At 53.9% G+C, this 22339-nt stretch overlaps 1 protein-coding gene and 1 pseudogene across 4 annotated transcripts in view; both read right to left on the reverse strand.

Annotated features, from left to right (window-relative positions):
• Positions 1 to 97: 97 nt before the first annotated feature.
• Positions 98 to 22339, reverse strand: part of RNF220 (ring finger protein 220) — a 218138-nt gene continuing 195896 nt past the window's right edge. The window contains exons 1-11 of one of the 4 annotated variants that reach the window (XM_045997789.1): positions 19433 to 19817; positions 19247 to 19289; positions 15581 to 15702; positions 15077 to 15209; positions 6991 to 7087; positions 6699 to 6785; positions 6510 to 6565; positions 6298 to 6376; positions 2122 to 2230; positions 1905 to 1979; positions 98 to 1135 (exon numbers count right to left, since the gene is read on the reverse strand). In XM_045997789.1, the coding sequence (XP_045853745.1) occupies positions 1064 to 1135; positions 1905 to 1979; positions 2122 to 2230; positions 6298 to 6376; positions 6510 to 6565; positions 6699 to 6785; positions 6991 to 7087; positions 15077 to 15209; positions 15581 to 15702; positions 19247 to 19289; positions 19433 to 19486 (927 nt within the window). In that variant the 5' untranslated portion in view covers positions 19487 to 19817 and the 3' untranslated portion in view covers positions 98 to 1063. Of the gene's footprint in view, positions 1136 to 1904; positions 1980 to 2121; positions 2231 to 6297; positions 6380 to 6509; positions 6566 to 6698; positions 6786 to 6990; positions 7088 to 15076; positions 15210 to 15580; positions 15703 to 19246; positions 19290 to 19432; positions 19818 to 22339 lie in introns of those variants that run through there. The other 3 variants (XM_045997767.1, XM_045997773.1, XM_045997782.1) reach the window with 3 other exon arrangements.
• Positions 16228 to 16340, reverse strand: LOC123928395 (annotated as a pseudogene).

A 22339-nucleotide genomic window follows, 5' to 3' on the forward strand; every position in this document is an offset into this window, starting at 1 on the left:
AAGTCCTCTGCCCCAAACTGCTGCCAGGAATTAACCCCTGAACTGCTTCTGTCCACACTGCCCCATCACCTAGCCCTTCATACACACAGGCAGCAGCTCTTTATATTGGTTTAATCCATGTCAAATGTAGTTTACAAAGGGAAAGGACAAGTACCTTTGTATAGAATATACAGACACAGCATCACACCATGGGGCCCAGGGGAGGGGCGGGGGAGACCACTTTGCCTGGGAACAGCAGTTCTAATCCCAGGAATGGTTCTTGGCAGAAGGCTGGGCAGCCAGGAGCACACTCATCCAGCCCCCATCTCAGCCCCTGCTTCAGCTCGGTTCCCATTTCCTGTGTCTCCCCCCTCTCCCAACTCCTTATAAAGAGCCCCAGGAGCTAAGACTAAGGAGAGGATCGTGTCCCTGGGGGCATGTGCCCCATGTCTGGGCGAAGAAATATACACCACTGAACACCGAGCACATAGGAGAGGGAAAGGGATGCCATGGGGGAGAGAGAGGCAGGCGCCCTGAGAGGTGGATGGGCCGAGCCCCCAGCCAGCCCTGAAGGGGGCACTGCTTCCAGGTGTTCTTAAAAAAAGAAGAAAATCATACAACCAAAGGGGAGGGGACGGAGTGGAGGGTGAGGAGTTGTCCCATTTATACACAACATTGTAAACATACACAGTCTATATTACATGTGCTTCAGTCTGGCGTTTGCATGTCTGTCTGTCCGTCTGTCCGTCTGGGGGCTGGATCTCAGGAGCCTTGCCCCGCTACTCCCCCTTACCTCCACCTCCTTGCCCCACCCTGGGAACAGAACCTGGAATAGGTATGGTCCCCAGGCTTGGTAGTAGCCAGCAGGCAGGGCCTGGGCCTCAGCCTCCACTCTGGCTCCAGAGTCCTGTGTGTGTGTGTGTGTATGTGTGTATGTGTGTGTGCATATGTGCACACACGCATATGTGCACGCGCATGTATGTACATGGGGATCCTGTGTGCAAGTATGTACAAGGGGGAGGGTCACATCACAGAGGCGGGCAGGTGGGGCTGCTCGCAGCAAGGGCCGCCAGGGGCGACTAGCTCACAAGTAGATTCTCCGCAGGTCTCCGGGCGCTGTGATGGTGTTGCACTGAGGGCAGAGCTTCTTGGCACCCTGCAGGGAGAACAGGGAGGGCTCTGGTCACACACTACCCCGCTTGTTTGCTGCTGAGAGCACCCGGGCCTGCAGCCATGTCTCCCTGCGCCCTTGTGTGCTGGCACCTTGGTCCTGCCAGCCCAGGCTGGGGATGCACAGGCGGCCTCTGCAAGCAGGCAGGCGCACTCCTGTGCTGGGGGGATGCCAGGATCAAACCGCCTGGCCAGCCCCGCAGCGGGAGCCCCGGTAATGAGAACAAGGCTGGGTCCAGCTGTGGCTGCCGCGGCCCTAACGAGATTACATGCGGCCTTTGATCAGGACACAGAGCCCACGTCCGGGCCTTTTATTGCTGTCTCCGGGCGACATTTTAATGGCTGCTCCGGAGCGAAGAACAGGGGCAGGAGCAGAAGGAGCCTAGTAATAGCAGGGGGAGGGGCTGAGGCCCTGGTCCTGCTTACCCACAACCAGCCTCCTCCTGACCCGGGATCTCACCAGTATATGTGACAGAGGGAGCCTTGGGGGTGGGCAGGGGAACGGGAGCAGGCAGCAAACCCATGGAGGGAGAGAATTTTTTTTTTTTTGAGGGAGAGAATAAACCTGATGGGGGAGGAGAGAATGGGGGGAGCCTGGGTGGGGGTGAATATCCTGGCTTCCTGCTGCTGTGTTCGATGCTCATGCTCTCCCCTGCCCCTCGCACCACCCTCCCCCCTCAAGCAGGCTCACGCATAAGCATGAATGCTTAGCACCGGAGACCGCCCCCCACTCCCAAAACCGCATGCCACCTCACCAGGGTCCGTAGCCAGCACTCCTCGCAGTGCACATGCCAACACTGGATGGATGTTAGGGGCATCGAGTAGGAGTCCTAGGAGGAGGGGGGCAGAGAAGGGGTCACTCTGAGGCTGGCCCACCCTCTAAAGAGCTCAAATCACAGTGCAAAGGCCCTTTCCAACCCCCAGAGGGCACTGAAGCCTGACCAGAGGCATCCCAGGTTCCCTTTCTCTCACCATACAGATGAGGCATTTGTAACGGTCCCCACGGGATAGCTGCCGTTCAAGTTCCCTGACCCGAGCCTTCAGGGCCTCAAACGTGGTCACAGCTGAATCTTCGGTGATTCTGTAAAGAGGATGGCTTGGTTGGGCAGGCAGCAGGCTGGCATCTCTAATCTGAACCTCCAGCCCACATCTCCCTTGAATTCTAGAAGCATATATATAAATGTCTCCCACATGTCCCTGCCCCCTACCTGCCCAAATCCTCTATCTGAAAACTCCTCCTTCTAGAATTGAACTCTTCACCCTCCTTGTTCCTCCACCTCCATCTTGGTGAATTTCCAAACCAGATACCTTGGAACCATTCTCAAACCATTCCTTCCCAGTCACCCTCGACACCTACAATCTGTCATCTAGTTTCTAGTATCTCCGTAGTGTCTCCACTGCTACCTCTGGTCCAGGCCCTCATGGCTTCTCCTACAATTCCTCTGCTGACCTGAATGGCCCCTCTGCCTCCATATCCTTCATTCCATTCTCTCAGCACCTAGAATTTTGCAGATTTGACCACTTCTACTTTAACATTTCAATGTTTCTCTCAGAGTACAGCTCTATCAAACTCCTCAGAAGCTGAACAGGGACTCCCTGGCCTAGCCCTGGCCCATATCCCTCAGCACCCTGCCACACGTGATGCTCCATCCACACCAAACTGTGAAGCTTCCCACACCCAGCACCATTTTTCATGCCCCTGGCCTCTGGCAGCACTTCCTGCTTCCTCTGGCCCACCCTGCCTCCTGCCAGCCCCACCGTGGGTGGCTGGTCTTCTGTGCTCTCTGGCACCCTGCAGCGGACCGCACCAGAGCAGTGCAACTGCAAACGTCCCTGTCTCCTGGGCAAGATGCAGTCTCCCAATGGCAGGCTGCTCATGCCACCAATACTGACTATGGACATTAGCCCACGGCGGGCACAGGAGTGTGAGTAAATGTTGACCCAAAAGCTAGTCTCACCCCCAGTAAGAGGTGTCGGGACTGCACAAGTCCCACAGAATCCAGGTCCCGGGCCATAGGCCCGCCCTACCTCAAGGGCTCCTTGTTGTTCCTTCCTGGGCAAATCAGATGCCCTAAGAGTCCTCACCTGCTGTTCAAGCTCTGCCCATGAAAGTCCCTATAACTTCTGGAAGGCTCTTTGGGCTGCAGTACTGAAGAGTGAAGAGCTAGGACTAGCTGAAGGAGTGGGGTGATCCCTCCCACCCCTTCTGAAACAACTGAACAGAACCCAGAGGAGCTTACAGGAGAAGAATGCTGCCTGGAGGAGCAGAAAAGATGCTACTAGAGACGGGCCTTAGGGAATAATAATGATGATAACACAAATAAAAGAGCCAAAATTTATTAAGCGCTTACTAAATGCCAGCGATTGTACTGAGGGATTGAAAATTATTATTTTATTTACACCTCACAAAAACCCCATGAGGAGATTGTAATACTCCCATTTTATATATGAAGAAACTAAAGCAGCAGAGGAACATGAAGTAGCTTGCGTATGGTTCACACAGAGTGGGGGAGCTGGGATTCAAACCCCAGACTGTTGCTGTGATCCACCGACCACTCTGTGACTAACATTACAATACTGACAATATCCAGGAGGAGCAGGGTCTCCAGGCCCAGGGACCAGGACCAACAAAGGCCAAGAGGTCCATGTGGCCGTAAGGCTCACCCATGGGTAAGTGCTAACGTGGGGAAAGTGGGAGATCATATCAGGGAAGACTCTGGAGGCCACAATCTGAAAGTGAAGCTGATCTCACAGGCAACGGAAAGTTGCTGGGCCCACCGGAGGAGGGTGGTAAGAGGGACCAGTCTGAGGGGAATCCTAAGTGTGGCGCTGTGTGGGCAGAGACACTCTCCCAAGCCAGCGATGGCCTGTTCGGCTGGCTTGAAACGGACAACTGGCACAGAAAGCCCGAAAGCTTACAGGTGGTACTGGCGTTAAGTGATATAAGGGGGCATGGGGATGATGGTGGGTAACATTCTATGGGCAGCAACAGACTTTGATCTCTAACCTTTCTCTCTTAGGGCACCAGCAGCAACAAAGAACAGAAAGTCTTGGTGTTGTGTTCCTGTGTCAGGGATGCCCTTGATCTATTACTCCATGGGTCCACGACTCTCTCTACCCTGCCTCTACCCACGGAAGCTGTGAAGGGAATGACTCCGGCTCCTCTGACACTGGCTGATGCTTCAAGTGTCCACTCAACTTTCCAGATCTGGAAGCCTTCATCAGCCCCTTGACCCTTACACACGCCAGCACGGCTCTTCCTCTGGCGTTCTGCCCAATGCCACGTGTGCCATTCTCATCTGGACTGTTGGTGAATTTCTGCCAAGGAGACAAGGTAGCTGTGCTCCCTTTCTCTCTAAGGACCAGGCTGGGCATTTGCCTGGTCCTATGTAGTTATTTTAAAAATTGGGACCCTGAGGCCTGGAGCTGGGGACAAAGGCCCAGAACAGAGCACTCTCAAACTCTGTATCAGAGAAATTAGAACTAGAAAGGCAAAAAAGATGGGGCCAGGAGAGAATGAAGCCATCTCCCCCTTCATCTCCAAAAGCTCTATAGGCCACATCCGACTGCAGAGCCCACCTTACTGTGGACTTGCTCGGCAAACACCTGGTTATAATCTCTGCTCTGGTACAATACCTGGTTCTCCAGTCCCTGACCCAGGCTACTCGTGAATTATTCCCGACACCCTGTGGGGCACAAGGTAGAGAATTTCCTGGAAGCAGCCATGGCGTCCTGCTTCTCCTGGGTTGTGAAAAAGATGTAGGGCAGGAACCCACGTTGTGTGTACTAGAAGTCATGGGAACTGACAGGTCCCAATCTTGGTGGGGCCAGACTCAGTGGAGATCTCTGCATATGACTCGTCACCAGAGAACCTCGCCTACTGGTGCCTGTGCTCACACAGGTGGGACAGAAGTCCCAACTTCCCCCAGCCTTGGGTGGGTAGTACCTTCATGGATGGCCACTGGCTCTGGCCCCCACCTCCCCCTCGGGCGCCATCCCTGATTAATGATCTTGTCTTTCTGATTTATGAGCAGCCCCTCCAGACAAGGGTGGGCGCCCCTTACGGCCCCGCCCGCCCCGCTCAGCTGGAGTAGGAGAGAATTATTAAATAAACATCCATACGTCATTCCCCCCCCCCCCCCGCAAGCTGGTTGCGCCGAACCCGTGCGGCCCGCTCCAGCACTGACACGGAGCAGCTGCGGTGATTCATGGGCAGCCGGGCCCCGAGCCGCGGCCCATACATCATGCCAGCAGCACTCGCGGCCCCGGCCGAGATAAACTGATCAACCACAACGGGCTGGAATGAATTTATGACAACACAAAATGGAGGGAAACAAATGGGAGGTGACCCTGGGCCACCGACCCGGCCCTGCACCGGCCTGCAATCCACTCTCCTGGCAGGAGGCAAGATGGAACACTGGCCCTGGAATGAAGAGGCTGCCATTTAACCCCAGGCAACCTAGCCTCCAGTAGAGAAAGGGATGGGGTGCGGAGAGGTAAGCAGTGGCCAAGAGCAGCAACTCTAGGCAGCTAGAGCCGGACAGTGCCACTTCTAGTGGCCAGAACTGGCCTTGCTTGCGCTTCCGGAAAGGCGGTAAGATGCCCAGCTAATTTCAAGTCCTCATGGCTCCTGGGGATCCAGGCCGGGGCTGGCCAGTCTCATGTGAAGTGCTAAGGGATCCCCTTTCCCTCTGCCAGAGAACCCAGGCCAAAAATTCCTTATTAGAAGTGATGAGACCCAATGCTCCTGCCTAAAATCCACTGCGAGCGCCACCCAGGACAAGAAAAATGAAACCAATTTAGCTCCCGATTAAGAAACAGAAACTGGAGATGAATCAAGTGCGCCGGCTGGGCTGGGCGGCCATACATCACATTCCCAGGCGGAGGCTGCCGCAGCGGGCAGGCAGGCAGGCGGACTGCTCCTCCCTCCGCCAGGACTCCTAGGGCAGTGGCCCAGCGATCAATTCACAGAGTCACGCTTAGTACCAGCTGGGCCCCACTGCCGTCGTGTGCCCAGGGCCGCAGGACTAAGCCTTGCTCTGGAGGGCCAGAAGTCCTGGCAGAAGGCCTTCCTGCTAGCAGATAGCCCCCCTCTCTCCCCTCCCTGAACTGCCATCCCAGGGGCCCCTCTCCTGGTCCGACACTCACTTCTCGATGTCACTATTCTTGCAGGTCTTCTGCATGGCCTCCTGCTTGCTGCTCTCACCGTTGCTGGTAGATGGCATCTCTGCTGGGACAGAGGGGCAACTCATATTCTGGCCAGACTGGGCAGCACAGGTGAGGGACTGGGCTTGAGTCAGTCACCACTACCCAAAGGATGTCCCTTTCCCCCACTACTCTCAAGGTGGGTCAGGACTTACCATCACTGGCCCATTTAGAGAACTCAGGTGTGATGCGTGTGCTGGGGGGGCCGCCACTAGGGAAAGGAGGGGAAAAGAACAGAGTGAGCCCTAAAGGCAGGCAGAGGAGCCCTGAGGGTGGGTTGACTCCCCCGCCTTAGGACTTCCCATCCCTCTACTCCACCCACCCAAGCCTGTGCCCACACTTGCTTTAGAACTGCGCCCCGGAGTGCCTCTCTCTCCTTGGCTTCACCAGGCTCCTCGCCTGTGCAGGGGATGACGTCAGCCTCTGTGTATCTGGCATGGTGGTCAAGGACAACAGATCCTAGGTTGCAGTAGGCTGTGAAGGTTGAATCCTGGTGAAAGCTTTGACACTGACGCCAAAGGTTGGGAGGCGGGGCAGGGGAGGGTACAGGCAAGTACCAGAGCTGCTGGCTACTTTTTCAATTCCCTTTGGCCTGTCCCACCAGCCCCACCTTGTCCCACAGTGCCCCAAGGATACTGTGGCTTCCCATATTCCAGAGTGTCATCCCCATCCACATCCAGGTCAGCGTCGCTGTCCGGATTCTCTTTGCCGCTGCACATGACGAAGCCAGAGCCTGTGGGAAGCAAAACATGAGTAGGACCAGGGGCCAATGAGACTACACCAAGCGTGCCCCTTCTGTTGCTTCTAGGTAAGGCTTAAGTTTGGGGCCAGGTAAGGCCCAGACAGAAATTTGGGCCTGAAACACAGAGCCAAATACTTAGGTACTCTTGGCTCTGCATTTCATTCCCTTTCACTCTGTATACCTCTTCCTTCTCCTCTGCCACTTCTTGCTGCTCCTGGTGGTCTCTGCTCATGAACTAGCCCATTCATATACTATGTCAGGTCCTCAGGAGACACTCAAGCTAGCCTGCTGTCCACCTATCTTCCAGGTCTAGGAAGAGCAGGAAGAGGACACAGAAATTCAGGTCTGTAGAGCCACCCCCACCCAAGACCTGGCCATCCCCTGTGTCCCATGGTCCACTGTGACAGTCCATCAAAGGGAAGAGTAAACTGGCTAGGGCTAGTCAGAGCCACACAGTGAGACCCCCAGCCAACGTCCTGATTTTGGCCGCCAGGTCCTTGCCAGCAAAAACACCAGGCAGCTGTTCAAATATTTGGTGTCTGAAGCGCCTGACATTAATTATTCATCTCCACCTCACTCAGCCCAGATTCCTGGACAAGTGCAGTTATAAAGGGATTAGGAAGGGACAGCCGAGGGAGGATAGGCACGCACACCTGCTTCTCAAAGCAATCCACGAAGGCAACCAGGCTGCGTGGAGGCAGGGCCATAGGCCAGGCAGGTGGGTGACCCTACCAAGGTGTACTTGGCCCAACCACAGGCAGACCCTTGGCCAGTGGGGACGGGTGAAAGCCACATCAGGGCCCCTTACCTGGTCCTGTGCTCTGACACCCAGGATCATCCTTCCTGACGGGCACAGTTAGGGGCCACAAAGCCTTTTCTCCCTCCCTGCCCCTGTCTCTGCCCAGTGGTCTCTGACCACTTTCTACTGGCAAGCACAGCCGTCCTGCCAGAATGGAGAGAGATGAAAACGGTGGAATTTGTGGCAAGCAGAATCGGCAAGGAAATCCTTAAAGAGGCGAGGAAGCAGTTTGGGGTACTGCCCGATGATCTCAGAAAGGTCTTCTTGTCCGTTCTTTCCACTCTCATCAAGACAACAGTCTTACGATGGGTCCTCAAGCCTTTTGTCTGTTCCTTCATCCTGCTTCCCAGATGGTTCTGACCCTTCCTTTCCAGGCTCCAAAACCAGCTATGGTCTCCCACTGCATGCGTTATCTCCTCAGCCAGGCCCGGCAAGATGTGGATGTTCCTACTTGTCCACCTTTGCTCTTTCTTCATGCCGACCCAAACACCCCATGCCTACACACACACTCTTTACTGAGCCTCACACAGTCCTGTTATGTCCTGCTCTGCAGACTTTTGCTCATGTTTTTCGCTCCATGTGGAATGTTCTCCATCTTTTAAGCCCATTTCAAGAGCATTTTTCTTCCTGATCTTCCTTCCCCTATGCCTCCCGTCTCTGGTCTCTCAAAGGTTTCATCCATCCCAAAGTCAAGTAGCACGAAGGAAAGCGAGGCACTAGGCACTGGCTAAGCTCCCCTCTGCTCCGTGCCCCCGCCAGCCCTCATCTCCCCTCCACACCAAGGCACCAACAAACTCAAGGCAGCAGGCAGGTCAGCAGCGGGGCCATTAAGCTGAGAAAACACCAAGTTACAGCTCTGTCTCCTGTTCACGGCCAGGTGTCCTGACAAGCAATTCCCTCCCTGTGGCTGAGTGGCACCTCTATAAACCCTCTGACAGTTTGGGAGACAAACTCTGCCATCAATCAGAATGGAGCTATCAGGTTCATTTACAGCCTGTGCCCCCGAACCTGCCAAGGCCCCCTCCCCCAAGTACACACAGTTCAGCAGCCAGCCTCACAGCCTTGCCTCGGCTGGGCCCTGCCCAGCCCTGCCAGGTGAGTGTACGAGAAGGAAAGCAGCAACGTACCCATGGCAAAGCTGAGAAAACGGTACCAGAGAGCTGCCAGGAAGAGTCCCGGTTTCTCAACACAGAAAGCAGCCCTGTGGCCTGAAGTCCTCTCCTCAGCCAGGCCTAGACCAGGACTCCCACCCCAGCAGAGCACAGCCACTGTGCTTTCCCTGACCCTCCACATCTGTCCGTGCACCACTGCCTTCGTACATCTTGTTATCTCTTCTCCCTCCTGGTCTACAGAACAAACGCCTGCTTGTTCTGCAAGTCTGACCTAGCTCAGCCATACCTCCTGCTATGAACTCACAGTGCCTATGCATACAGTTGCTCCAGAAATACCCCAACATTCTTTCAACTTTTACTGAGTTCATCCTGTCTGGCCTGGCATTGGAGACACAAGAGTTTCAAGATCTGATCTCCACCCGTGAGGTGCTGAGTGTGAAGACTTCCCCGGGTATTTCTACATAGGTGTCCCTTCCTTAGTGTCCACCCAGACTCCCGTGCAAATCCAAAGTCATATTTAACTACATGTACTGTCATGGTCCCTCATCAAACTGCAAGCCCAGGTCAGACTCACTCCTGTGGTCTCAGTAGCATGCAGCAGAGCTGGCCAGGCCCACAGCAGTGACGGCTAAAATGCTGATGGCGCTGTCCTGTCAGGTCCTGAGAGCCCTATGTCCGAAAGGAGGTGGAGGCCTGAAGCCTCTCAGGATACAACCTTCCCTGTCAGACCCCAACCCCAGCTGGGCAGTGCCGACCTGCCAGGCAGGACAGAGAGCATGGCACATCTTATCTGCCAAGGAAAAGGCCTGTCTCTGGTTTGTGACCCTGACCCCATCCCCCTGTGGAGACAGATGTTGGGAACCTCTCCCTACCCCACAGGTGTTCAGAACAGGCTGCTACTGCCAATTTCCCTCTTATGCTGCCCCAGCCTCCTCCAACCTCCTTCCCAGCACATTAAACTTTATTTTCTTAATGAAATGTCACTTGCTGACTTCTGGCAGAATCATAATAAAAAGAAACTGCCATAAAGCCATTTTATGCCGACAGCATCCCCACGCCCCCAGCTTGGCACCCTCCCCCCAACCCCCAGCTTTGAGAGGAAGGCTCCATAGCCGTTTTATGTTCTCAGCTGCTGGAACATCCCAAGCCAGTACTCAGAGGCAAGATGGCACACAGAGCTCCTTTCCAAGTCTCTGGCTCCTGTTCCATGTAGCTCCGGGGATAACAAGCAAGCTGCTGCTCCTGCTGCTGCTATCCAGGGAAGGGACTCAGGTCCCAGGACTTCCAAGATGACCTGGAGAACCCTTTAGTCACCAGGGGAGGCCCCTTGCTATGACTCAACCCCAGCTAAAGTGGCGCAATGTGCTGAGCTGCTGTCTCTAGGCAAACAAGGCTGCTGGTCAGCAATGCTCAGCAGAGTGGGTTCTGGGAGGGGAGGCAGTGTTAAAAATCTCTTCCCTCCAAACGAATACTTAGCAACAGAGAGGATTAAGTGCAGAAATGATAAGCAAGTCTAAATTTTATAAAAATGACCTCTCCCATAAACTCATTTCTTCCTGGGTCATCAAGGAGAAGAAAAAAAAAAAATCAGTGTTAATTTAATCAATTGATTAGGTGATCGATTGAGAAACTGGAGATGCCCGTTTACTGGGGGCACTAACGTCCTGGAACCCGAAACCACAAAAAAGGAGCCATCAATTTCCTCACCTGCTGCTTCTAACAAAACCTGAGCCCAGGGAGAAAGGAAAGTCTTGAGGCCCTTCAGAGGCCATGCTCTTGGGGAAGGGCGGGGTGGGGGGAGAGACAGGGGCAGCAGTTTCCGGAGAGTTTTACACTGGAATTAGTTACAGATGCAGTTACGGTGTCTTGTGTAAACGCCATCGATTGGGGAGCTGACAGTCTGGGGAGCTGCGATGCGGGACAATCAATCGGCCTGCAGTGTCACCTGCCACCTCGCTGAACAGTTGACAATGCAATTATCCAGTGTGGAGGCAGGGAGTTGGCGTGTGTCAAACGCACTTAGCCACTTTCCGGGCCTCCTCAATAACGCGTTTCACTGCCTCACGTCAGGAGAGACGCAGAGAGACAGACGCCGTTTAAAACCATTGATACTTGCTCCTTCTGCCTGCACTCCCTCTATCCCAGCTTAACAATTGTGTTCCAAAAGGCGATTAAATCCCCGTCAGTTGCCACAGGGGACAGAAGGTGCCCTGCTCCCTGCCACCTCTCCTCACCCCTCCCACCAAGCAACAGTTAGAACTAAAGGTGGTAGGAGCTAGAAAGCAGCAGCCCCAGCCCTCCCTGTTCCAAGACTGCCCCCAGCAGCTGGCTGCTCCAACATCTGTCACTGACCAGACCACACGGCACGGCTGCACCGGGGGATGCTTTTAGCTACGGGGTCCCCTTCTTTTGGGAACTAACATGCCAGAGGGGGGCAGCAGCTAAGGGAAGGCCTAGTTCTCTGTGCCCTGGGACTCACAGTACCTCTCAGCTCCTGACCCAGGATCTGGTGATGTTTTAGCAAGCCATAGCTTGGAGGAACTTGAGAAAGATGGAGTCACCAGGCCAGGATCTGGGGAGGGCAGAGACCTGCACAGCTGGGCTTCTAAGTACCATCATTCTCCCTCCCCTCCACCTGTTTGATTCAAAGGGGCTCACTGCTGGATTCTAGTGAAGCATTTCCTGTCGGGGCTCAGACACAGCCGGAGCCGGAGCCCTCTAGTTCCTGTGCAATCTCCTGGGAGATATTTCCATCTTGCCACACTCTTGTGCCTGCCCCCATCACTGTTACCTTATCTGAAACCAACCATTCCCATGTCTTCTCTCTAGCCTGTCCATTTCACACACGATTGGCTCCAGGCTCCCCAAATCCAGCTGGGTAAACTTTCAATGGCAACCAATACAGGGGAAGGATCAAAGCTCACCGTAAGTCTCTCTTTGAGGACCCAGGAGCTGGAGACAGGAAATGAGGAAAGGTGTGGCTCACTCATCACATACCTCCCTTGGCTACAGATAGGAACAGGTTTGTCCCAAGGGGCTGTATCATTAGGTTCTCGCTGAGGCCTGCTGCTCTAGCTAGAGGCCCTTTGCTCTGCCCAGGGCTGGCATGGTGCCCCAGAAGAGGATCTTTTTCTAACTGCTAAGCTCTCTCAGGGGAATGTTGGGGAAGCTCTAGGCTCCATGGTACCCTTTATGCAATTCTAATGCTGGGTGGGGGAAAGAGCAGCAGCAGACTAGCAACCCTAAGGTTCTGAGAGGACATCAACAGCTCAGGCACACAGCCCAGGATTTCTCTGAGAACTGGGAAGGCCACAGTATTTCCTAGACACTGAAAGTTTTAGGTCTTCCAACCTGTCTTGAAATCTTTATTCCTTTAGCCTCTTAAAGACCTATTTCTAGCTGGACCTATCTTGGTGCTTGCTGCCTGCTTACCTGTTCTCTCTTGTCCTTCATTTTGTTCTAGAGTCCCAATTCCAAGCACTCCTGGGCCCGAGCAACCCAGGCTTTGCCCTCAATAGCCACAGATCCATCTTCAAGGCCTGTTCCCCTCAGCCAAGTGTCTCCACCAAAACTTGCTTGTTCCCTGGCTCCACAGCAGATTACACTCTAAAGGTAACAGACGTGCTCCATCAAACCAGTTCCCAGTAGGCCTGGTGGGAAGCTTGCTGAGGATGACGAAGGGGCCCCGGTCTGGGAGGAGGGATAGGGGATGATCGGATACAGGAACTTATCTGCAATTCTTCAATTCTTTCGTATCTAACAAGGACAGCAATCTCTGTTCTGTCAGCACGCACAGCGCAGCTTAAACGGGCCTCAGCACTCGCCCGCTCATCCTGCCTCTGCTCCCTCTCTCTGAAGTCGGCTGGGCAGCTTCTTCAGCCGGCGTTATCACTCCCTCTAACCGGTCTTGGCAGGCAATCTAATTCCTCCTGAAAAGGTCACCGCCATTTTAACTGCCTTTCAATCACATTAAGCACGCGCTGCCCGGCTTGCGGCCCGGCCCGCCCGGCGGGCGATCAATGCGCCAGCACTGACACCAGCCCGCCTGGCGGGGCCACACCCAACCCCCCATGAGTTGGGGCCTACCGGTCCTGGCCAGGGAGGGTAGACTGACAGATGGCCAGCTTCTGCAGCCAGGGTTCCAGGGGCAGAGGCAGTCAGGATCAACCAGGGACTCCTTTGATGCCCCCCTCCCCCCCACCGAGGAGCCTCAGCCTCCTCTGCTCCACTGCGCCCCGCTCTCTGCCTCGTGGCCCCCGCTGATCTTGCTGTAACACAGCCTTTCAAGTCTGCCTGTCTTTTGACTGCACTAAGCTGTTTAAGAGGCGGCAGCAGCTTCTATCAGGCAAGCTGGAGCCATTCTCTGCAGATAAAGGCACCTCCGGCCCTGCTCCCTCTTCAAGCCTCACTCTCATTCTCGCTCTCCAAACCGCTCAAAGAAAAGCCCCCTTTGAACTCCCCTCAGGAATTCTTGAAAGGAACAACCTCACAGTGTAAACACTCAGGGAAAACTGACACCCGCCCAGGGCCTAAGAGCACCGCACACCAGCTCTGCAAGTGTGTCCCAGCGCAGGGGAAGGACCGTCAAATCAGCAGGGCCCGTCTGTAGCTGTAGCCCCCGTAAGCCCGGTCTGGTGCCCAGAAGGCCTCAGGTTCAGTTCGGTGCCAAGAAACCTAAGAAGTTGCCACAGTGATGGAAGATGTATCTGCAGCTGCCAACGGAGTGAACCCAGAGCCGCGTCCTGCAGCTGACCCTGATAGGCCACCACCAGACACCTGTGTGTCCCATTCCCAGGATCCTGGGGTTTTTGCTGCTCATCCTTCCAGGGCCTCAGACACTAGAGCGCCAGGACAGGACCAGAGTGATGTGGTAAATGAACTTTCTCCAGCTCAGGGTGGGGCAATGGTTTAGGCCTGATACCTTCACCGTCCTGACTGACCCCAAAGTCGGGGAATGAGAGAAACCCAGAGGCATAATGCCCGACCTGGACTTGGAGCCCCTTTATGTGTCCAGTCTGCACTGCACGGCGCTATGGAGACCACTCCCCGGGACTGGCCCATGCAGCATGGCCCTGGCAAGACAGAGACCCTCTTCCTGGCTGCTGTGAAGTTCCCCAGGGACCCACCAGTACTCCTACGGGTGTTGCCTGGAGAACTGGAGGCAGACAGGAAGCAGACTGGTTCACTCAATGATCGTGATTCCCAGGGCCGGCTGTGCTCGTACTGAAAGAGGAGAGCTGGAGGCCAGGAGGCAGACTCTTTCCCTCTTCCCCTGACTAGAGCAGGGGAGTCTGACAGGAGGACATGACCCTAGGCAACTGGCCAGGCTACTGTATGACCTGGTGGGGGGGGATGGAGACTTCCACTGGGCGAAGCCACATTCCTCCAATGAGCTAGGAGGGCAACGGAGCTGTGCAGTGCCCTGAGGACCCCTCTGTAGTAACGGGGGCGAGCCCAGGGGGAGCAGGGAGCAGCTGGGCCCAGGCCCCTCTTGCTTCAGGGCAGAGGGCACCCAGGGAGAAAGGATGGGATCAGAGCTAAAATTAGATTCCCCAATGAAGCTCATGGGAGGTCAAATTTTGCCATAACTCACTCTCTCCTCTGTAACTGATTTCCCTGACGTGGGGCTGAGGAGGAGGAGGAAAATCCAATGTGTTTGCCTGGAAGCCCTCAGGGCCCCCAGTGCTGGAGGTGTACAGCAGGTTGCTGGATTCTCATTTATCAGCCTTAAGAGGGATGGAGTGATAAATGCATAACCGTCCCTTTAATATTTTATGCAGGTGCTAACGCGGCTTGGCTGTCACCTTCAATGCATCACCCGAGGCTGAGAGCCCCCCTCGTCACTCCTAGCTTGCAGCCTCAATTCCATTTCCCCACCCAAATACATCCATTTTAATATGCACATCACAGGCAGGCAGCACGGTCACAAAGGAGCCCCGCCAGCAGCAGTTCCCACGTGGTGGAACGGATGACCAGCCACCAGCCCTGGCCTCTCGGCTCCCAACAGATGGATACCGAGTAGAGGCCCGGCCACCAGGCACCAGTGCTTTACGTGTCAGCCGCCTGTACCTCGGAAACCACCTTCCAGGAGAGTGGTGGCCCGGATCCGCTTCTGCCCGCACCACTCATATTCCTCAAAGCGGTTGCTGTTCTCGTGCTCGATGTCTACAGCATCATCCTCGGCCATGCAGGAGCCTTCCCTCTGTGAAGAGCAAAGCAGGACCATGTGGGTCCCAGGCCACCACCACCTGCTCCCCCGAGTCTACAAGAAAGGCACAGCCCTGGCCCCCAGCTTTGGTGGGCCAGATGGGCCCCCAGCTCTTGGCTCCTTTCAAGGAAACCAATCCAAAAGTCAAAGAACCTTTGCCTCTTCCCAATAATTTTCCACTGGAGCCCCAGGGAAGGAGTGAAAGTGTGAAAGCAAAGGAAGAAGATGAAGAACGGAGAAGCAGCAGCTGCTAAGACCACATGGGGACCCCAACACAGCCCCTAAATCTGAGGGCAGTCAGCAGCTAGTGTCAGGGAAAGCGAGGTGGGGAGGGGAGAAGAGGTAGGTAGAGATGGCCCCTCTACCTTCGAAAGGCAATGCTCCACATGCCTACTCATCTCCTGCTCCGATCCTGCCAGGGGGCGGTTGCACAGGGGACATACCTGCCCTTCATCTTGCTTCCTCCGTTTCATTTTCCCAATCCGAGCTGCATGGAGAAACCAAAAACAAAGCACAGAACAGGTAGAAGGTCACTGGAGCTCCCAGAATCCCAGTGATGCTGACACATCCTGACCTCTTGCCAGCCATTAGCCCTTTGATTCAGGGTCTGATCCGGCCCTCATTACGCAGCACCTCTACTCTTTGGGGACTGGGTCTCACCAGGAGCACCTGGGGAGGAGACTGGCGCTGGGCCAGCAAAGTGTCTACTCTTTGGCCACAGATGGCTCAAGTTCAACCCGTACCTTCCTACCTGTAGTGCTTAGTAAGTCCAATGAGCAAAGACTCGAAAAGTTGCTAAGTATCTGCCCAGAAGGCCAAGACCATAGGTTCTCTTAGCAAACATCTCTTGGCTAGAACCCAAGGTCCCTGCCAGAGGGCCAATTTGTCCTGTTGTTCACTCATCAGCTAAAACCCCCTTTGTTTCTGTGCTAACAGCCCTGAGGCACTGCCCTTAGTGTCCTACCTAGAATCTCTCAGAACGATTTTCTCTCATGTCCACTGGTCCCATTAAAAAAAATTATTTTTTATGGAATGCTTCATAAATTTGCGTATCATCCTTCTGTCGGGGCCTTGCTAATCTCTGTATCGTTCCAATTTTAGTATATGTGCTGATGAAGAAAGCAATCCACTGGTCCCATTTTACAGAAGAGGAGACTGAGGCCCAATCATAAAGGTATAGAGGATCTGATTCAGAGAGCCCAGGGTACCTTGAGAGGACAGCCTTCACTATGCCTACCCAAACCTGTTCCATCATTTCTAATCAGTGCAGGGGGCTGGCAGGCCCCCAAGGCAGACGGCTGCCTGCCATGCTGTCCCACAGGGGCTCAATTCCAAAGTGCACACTATAAGCCCCCAGCACTGCTAATTAATGCTGAGAGATGCAATCATTTCTAATTAGCTCACTAATCCCTCTCTGCAGCCCTCCTGTCACTGAAGCAGGAAGGGGTCAAAACAAGGGACTGCCATCCTCCCCATGCAGTAGGAGGAGCAGAGCTAGCCACTCTGAGATCAGACTGACTAGGGGCTGTGGGAGCCAGCCAGGGAGAAAAAGGTTCCCACTGCCAGGCCAGGAAGAACTTTCTCATGGATACTGACCCTGGTGGGAAGCTCATGAATGCAGTTTTGGGAGAGGGACACAGATGAAAGCTGATGTTACAACTTAAAGCTTCAGCTGTGTATTAGGCTCAGCATCAAATACCTTACACAAAGTAACTCATTTAATTCTATATTCAACCTAAAGCAAGGCTGCATTATCCATTTTAACAGAAGTCACTTAAGACTCAGAGAACAAGGCACTTGCTCAAGTAGCTAAAAAGTGGCGGGGCACCTGGGTGGCTCAGTGGGTAACGGCCTCTGCCTTCGGCTCAGGTCATGATCTCAGGGTCCTGGGATCGAGCCCCGCATCGGGCTCTCTGCTCAGGAGGGAGCCTGCTTCCCTTCCTCTCTCTCTCTCTGCCTGCCTGTCTCCCTACTTGTGATCTCTCTTTCTCTGTCAAATAAATAAATAAAATATTTTTTTAAAAAAAGTGGCAAAGACAGGAGAAATCATGCCTGACTCCATAAGGAGATTGCTCTTCTGTCCTGAGTACCACACCTACCCCGACTGACTGCAGCAATTGCAGCAACAAAGACTGATCCCTGAGTATGCTAGGGCACTAAGAATATGCACATATACCTCTTGCCTGTTCGGAGGCAAGGAGCCACTCCAACTCCAAAACAGTAACTCTAGAAAGGCCCAAACCAACTGGAAAGCCATCACCCCACCAGAGATGGCATGGGGTTTGATAAATCTTGATCTGTAGCCTGGCCCGTATCTTCACTTTCCCGTGCTCTGTCTATAGGAGAGGGGACTCTGTTCTAGTACCCACCTTGATTTTGTAGACAAAGATCTAGATCCCTTTGCTTTAACTGTCCTAACACTTGGAATTTCAGGGCTGAGCCACCTTTGCACCCTGCATCCAGGGCTGGGATGGAGAACGGATGGTAGACATCAGAAGGGCAAGGGACCCTGATGGCTCCTGAAGCCCATGTGGAGCAGTGTGCCAATACAAAGGGCCTATGACAGACACTGACAACTGAATAAAGAAATGAATCTTACAGATCTGCCAAGGAGAGCATGATACTGGACACTGTTCTTGCCCAAGCCACCCAAGACAGAAGATCCTGGATAATCCCAGGAAAGCACCCGATGGGCTGAACAGCATCTGAAGATTCTCAGATAAGCAAGGCAGGTTTGGTTTAACTTGCAATTCATAGGGTGCCTGGGTGGCTCAGTCACTGGGCGTCTGCCTTCGGCTCGGGTTGTGATCCCGGAGTCCTGGGATCGGGCCCTACATTGGTCTCCCTGCTCTGAGTCTGTTTCTCTCTCCCTCTCTCCGCTGTTCCCCCTGCTGTGCTGTCTCTCTAATAAATAAACAAAATCTTAAAAAAAAAAAAGGTAACTCGCCATTCATCTTTTAAGTCCTGAACTAAGCTTACTAAAGTGTGGGCAGGGAAAGGTCTGTGTTTGTGTAAGGAAGCAGCAAGACACGGTCACAGAAGCACAGGTTTTGGAGGTAAACTTCAGTTTAAATCATGGTTCAGTTACATCCCAGCTGCACGATTTTAAACAAATCACCTTTACCTCTCACAGCCTCAGTTTCCCTATCTACAAAATGTGTTACCACCTTCTCCTCTGAAGTGTTATGATAATGACGATTAACATGGTGTCAGCCCATGATGAATGTTTTCCTTTTCCTGATCAGGGTTCGGCCAGGCAGCAGAACCCAAGTGGCAGGAGCTGGGGATCCTGAATGTCCACAGCCTCACTCACTCACCAGCTGGCCAGAGACCTTAAGCCCCTTACAGCCAACACCCAGATATACCACACCCTAGTCAGCACAAAAAGCTAGGTTCATCCAATTGTGTTTAGCAAATAGTAATGCTCCAGAGGTTTGAATCCAAAGGGGTGGGGGGCACCAGGTAGTGCATACATGATGTGCTTTCAGAGAAGGCCTCTAAGAGCTGTCGAGCCCACGCTGATCACCTTTGTGAAATGTGGGCCGACTGATAACTCAAAGAGCCCTGGGATGAGTTAGTTCCTGTTGCCGTGGGAACTCCAGATCTCACTGCATTGTCAAGTCTCAGCAGAGAGGCTGTATTCACACTACTGGGCACTGATTAAAAACTGGAAGAAAAACATTCTCAGCGCCCTGCCGGCTTGTACAGTGAGGTCCCAGCAGTTTGCAAATTCAAAGCTGAGCTCCCGAGTGGAATTGTGTAGCTTGTTCCTCATTCTCTGGTACTTATTGCCCACCAGGGTTCTTGAAGGCCTTCAGAGAGGCGTGGGCAAGAACTGGAACCATAACCTCCATTAGTCAGATGGGGAAACTGAGGGCGGCCGCCCTGGTTAGCACAATCTCAGGCGCTGTGACTGCGACGAAGCCAAATGGCCCCAATGTCGAAGAGACCCAGACAAGCCTGGAGGTTCAGGCAGTGAGGGAGGGAGGAGGCCGGGGGTGGGGCGGAGGGAGGGGCCGGGCAAGACTCACCATTCAGTCGGGTTTGCCGGTTGGCTCGCACTCGCAGGAAGGTCTGGGAAAAGATCACCGACAGAAGCAGAGGTGGGGAAAAAGAGGAAGAAAGCGTCAGGCACGACCCGAAGCCCTGGCCCCCGCCCCAGCGCAGGATCCCGGTCCCGGCCTGCCCCGCCCCAAACAGCCCGTAAACAAACCTACTTCCTCCCTCCCGCCGGCCCCCCTGCTCCGCCGGCCGCTCCGGGCCCTCGGCATAGCCGCCGGGGGATGCTCTAACGGGACCCCGTGGCCGCCGCACGGTGCCGCCCCAACCCCGGTCTCCGGCGCTCCGGGCCCTGCGGCCGTCCGGCCGGCGAGGGCGGCGATGCGGGCGGATTCCCCCCGGCTGCCCGGCGGCGGCGGCACCTCAGCTCCCACCGGCGGCGGCGGCCATGTTGGCCCTGATCACGTGACCCGCTGCCGTCGCGCGCCGGGGTGAAAGTTCACGATGGGGGGGGCGGCGGCCGGAGCAGGACCAGGACCAGGAAACGGCTGCTTGTTCTCCGGTAGTAACCGGCTGGGGCCGCCCTGGGGACCCTCCCACCTTCCGCAAAGCCAACCCGCCCGAGTTTTAGCGAGCGCCAGGCCCTCCCACCGCGTTCTATTCCCCCTTGCCAGCGCGGGGCTCCTTCCGCCGCACAGCCTCGGTCCGGCCGCGGGCCCCGGACCCTTCTTCCCGCGCGGCCAGCTCTTTGCTAGGTACGAGGCGTCTGGATTCCCAGTCGTCTCTGGGCGATCCCACTGAATGTCCCAAACTGTCCCTCCCCCATCCTCCCCCACCCCCAGCCTTTCTGTAGTCCCGTTATTAGAGGATTCCCATTTCAGCTGTCTGTCGGACAGCCCCTGGAGGTTTCGCAGGCACCGCACGCCAATGCGGCCAACGCGGAGCTCGACATCTCCAAACAGCCGCTTCCCACCGGGGTGCTCGGTTCGGAAGTGAATACCACCATCCACTCAAGTGTGCCCATACCGGAAACTGAGAGGTGTCTTTTGGCCCCGCCCTCCTTCATTCCTCGTACTCAGTCCAATTTTAGATGCCACAGAGTTTATATTTAAAGGACTCTTGAATGTTCCCATCTCCACCTCTGTGTATCTCCTACTCATCTTTCCAGGCCTAAGCAAAAATATCTTTTCCTCCCGTTAGAGTACTTCCATCTCTATCTTCATTGTAGCTCATACAAATTCTTATGGTGGACTGACCATTCCAGGGTTGGGGCCATGTGTCAGTCATATGGGTGAACCCAGGGCCCTGCATAGCGCTTGGCGTGGCCTGTTTCTTCAATGGCTACACCTGCCTTGGATGTCACTGCTCTAGGTCATAATCTTGTGAGTTCTCAAAATTTGTCTCTCCTCTGGCCTCTGGTCTTCAGTTTCTCTCCCTGCAACCCATTCTTCAGACTACACACAATGTGATCTTTGTATTGTACAAAATTGACCCCCATTTCTTTAAATCCTTCGATGGTTCTCCACCTAGAAGATCTGCAGCATGGCATACAGGCCTTTTTTCTTCAGACTCTTCTACTACTTTTGCTCTCTCCCTTTGCCATCTTGGCACTCTACCTTTGCAGGGCTAATGGTAGTTCTTTGAGCACTCTGTGCTCTGGACTCTGGGCTAGATTATCCTCCATACTTCCATATCTGCTGCTTGGTTGAGGGTTGTTCACCCTTCAGGACTCTGGGAAGGCTTCACTTTCCCCCAAAGGTTGGGTTAGTTGCCTCTTCTGGATTTTCACCATCCCGTGGCTCCCTTCTGATCTTGTATATTGTGATTGTTTACATGTGTGTCCCTGCTACCGGGGGGGTGGGATCATCTCTATCCAGTCACCCAGCACAGGGTCTAGCATGTAGGACATATCAGTGGGAAGGGGAAAAGGAGATTTATAAGGGAAGCCCCTGAGCCCAGTGCAGGGCTGGGAAACAAGGGTTCAGGGCCAGACAGATTACAGTTCAAATTCTGACTCTGTTGCTCATAATTTATGGGTTCCAAAAAAGGTCATATCCCCTCTCTAGGCCTGTTTCCTTAGCAATAAATTGGGGGCAACGAATCCTAGCCTGCACAGTTGCTATGAGGGTAAAATGAGGTCATGGTTAAGGGGTAATCCAGTGGGGGCTAAGTATATGGGAATCCAGTGGGGGCTAAGTACATGGGAATCCAAACCAGAAACCAGTACCCCATGCTTTCAAGACCTAGTTTGATGATTTAAAAAAACAAAAACAAAAACCACAACAAAGAAAACCCCCATAATTGACCAACTAGGGTCAATGCCAGGTATTGTGTAAGGATCAGGGGATGGAATACCTAGCCAGTCCCTGGGGTACTTTCAGCGTCACATTCTACCAGTTTCCCTTTTATATGCTAACAAAACTGAACAGCTTGCACGTCCCCAAGTACATCATTTTGTGTTATATCTCTATGCCCTTTGCACACAGGGTTGCCTTGAAATGGCAGATCTTCCTTGTCCACCAAAGCGGACTCCTACTTGTCCATGTTCAGTTGTTACCTCCTCTGTGAAGCTTGCTCTGATTTGCCCCTCTTTATGCTGTGCTGTCCCAGAAACTTACTAATAACTATCACAGCACTTAAACCACTGGCTATAATTATTTATTTTCAAATCTAATGCCTTGAAGGCAAGGACACTGGGGTGAGCATGTTTGAATATAAGAATGGAGTAAAGAAGGATGAGACAAGGTCCTTGCCTTGGAGGAACTCCCAGTCTAGTGAAACAGTCATGTTCGTTGTGATAGATTAAATATGGCCACAATTCTTTGTGGCTCCTTCTGTCAAGAGGTGCATTTCTTCATCCCTTGATTATGGCTTAGCCTTGCGACTTGTTTTGCCAAATTGATGTGTGAGTTCCAGAGTCTAGGCCTCAAGAGGCTTTGCAGTTTTAGTCTTTGCCCTCTTGGTATAACACTGCCCTGAGGCTTCCAAGGAGGGAAGCTGATCTAACCTACTGGAGGATAAGAGGCACATGGAAGAGAACTGAGGCACCCTGATCTCCCAGAACAAGAGGCTTTCCAGCCTAGTCAATTCTCCAGCTGAATGAGCTGCATAAATGAGAAAAGGCC

This window comes from Meles meles, chromosome 1, assembly GCF_922984935.1.
Source record: "Meles meles chromosome 1, mMelMel3.1 paternal haplotype, whole genome shotgun sequence".
NCBI classification, from domain to species: Eukaryota; Metazoa; Chordata; class Mammalia; order Carnivora; family Mustelidae; genus Meles; species Meles meles.